General features: G+C 32.2%; 1 protein-coding gene across 1 annotated transcript; it reads right to left on the bottom strand.

Annotated features, from left to right (window-relative positions):
* Positions 1 to 662: 662 nt before the first annotated feature.
* On the bottom strand, positions 663 to 1,238 carry LOC120068915 (glutamic acid-rich protein-like; the record flags this gene model as incomplete). Its single annotated transcript, XM_039020554.1, has 2 exons — positions 663 to 800; positions 864 to 1,238. Coding segments are annotated over 2 exons (513 nt in total), but the record flags the coding sequence as incomplete, so codon positions are not given.
* Between the last annotated feature and the right edge of the window lie 142 nt (positions 1,239 to 1,380).

Below are 1,380 nucleotides of genomic sequence, written 5' to 3'. Positions count from 1 at the left end.
ATCAATCACATTTATGAAGGATTCATATTGATTCAATCTAACTATCATTGATCTTGTAAAATAACAATGTAATTTCCAAAATCATAACAATCACTCTCTATTGTCCAAACTAATTTCCAATCTAATTTCAAATCCAACCATTGTCAAACAGAAGTCTATCTATTGTCAATAAACAAGTCTATCTATTGTCAATCAAAGTTGTGATATTTTGAGATCAAAGCTTGGATCGTCGTCATTCCACCTTGGAAAATGCCTTGTAGCTTTGCTTGGAGACATCTTGGTAGACACATTTGAAGAGACCTTCTTTTTGTCTTTCTTTTGTTTTTTTGCATTCTCCAAAATTTTCTTGGTTGGTTTTGCTTGTTTTTTTGGTCTCTTGTTGTCCTCCATATTTTCGACGACAACCTTCGGTCTATATTTTTTTTAACTCTTTTTAAGAGTCTTTTCAATAACTTGAAATCATGAAACCAAATATAAATGACATCTATCAATGTGCTATCAGTATCTATCAAGTAAATAAAGCTTCCTATTATTTATACTATTACTGATAACAAACTATCAATGATAGCGTGCTATCACTGATAGTTGGTTATCATTGATTTCAGATATCACTGATAGCATGCTAATCTTATAATTAAGATCATCAATCAATCAATACTTACATTCTTTTTCGTCATATCTCCTTTATCTTTTTCTTCTTGATCTCCCTCTTCATCTTCAGGATCATCTTGCAATTGTTCTTGCTGGTCATTCTCTTGATCATCTTGAGCCTCCTTGTCTTTAGCAGTGTCAACTTCAGCCTACATGCATATATTATTTTTGTTATTGTACTTCTTTACTGAAAAAAAAATCACAAGTTTTACCTCTAGAACTTCCAAACTTGCACCTAAAAGTTCCAAACTAGATGATGGCGCTTTGTTCTTCTCAAGAGATTCTTGAGATTGTTTTTCACCACCTTCTTCTTTTTGTAGAAGTTTATCACTGATAGCTTCTTTTATGTGGCCCAATATATCAAGAATCTCCTTGTGCTTTTCATTGATGTCCTTCTTAATATCTTCTTGTCCTATTTTTAATTCTTCAATTGCTTCTTGTAATGATGCAATTCTTCTCCCGGCTGACATTTGTTTTCCTTCTTTTTCTTTTTCAATATCCATCTCCTTGGTTTCCAGCTCCGCAAAATAGGCATAATAGTTGGATTGCAATTCTTGTTCAGTTGGAACCAATGAAGCAACAGTAAACTAAAAGTTTAATGAAGATGTTAGTGATACAACTAATTTATAGAAACAATCACTGATTTCAAGCTATCACTGATTGCTTCTATCTACAATAACATGCTATCAATGATAGAAGATATCACAATAGTTCCAAATGACTGATAGA

The sequence above is a fragment of the Benincasa hispida genome, unplaced genomic scaffold (assembly GCF_009727055.1).
Source record: "Benincasa hispida cultivar B227 unplaced genomic scaffold, ASM972705v1 Contig1364, whole genome shotgun sequence".
NCBI lineage: Eukaryota > Viridiplantae > Streptophyta > Magnoliopsida > Cucurbitales > Cucurbitaceae > Benincasa > Benincasa hispida.
Note: the sequence above shows the minus strand (reverse complement) of the source record. Positions and strands in the feature narration are given on the sequence as shown.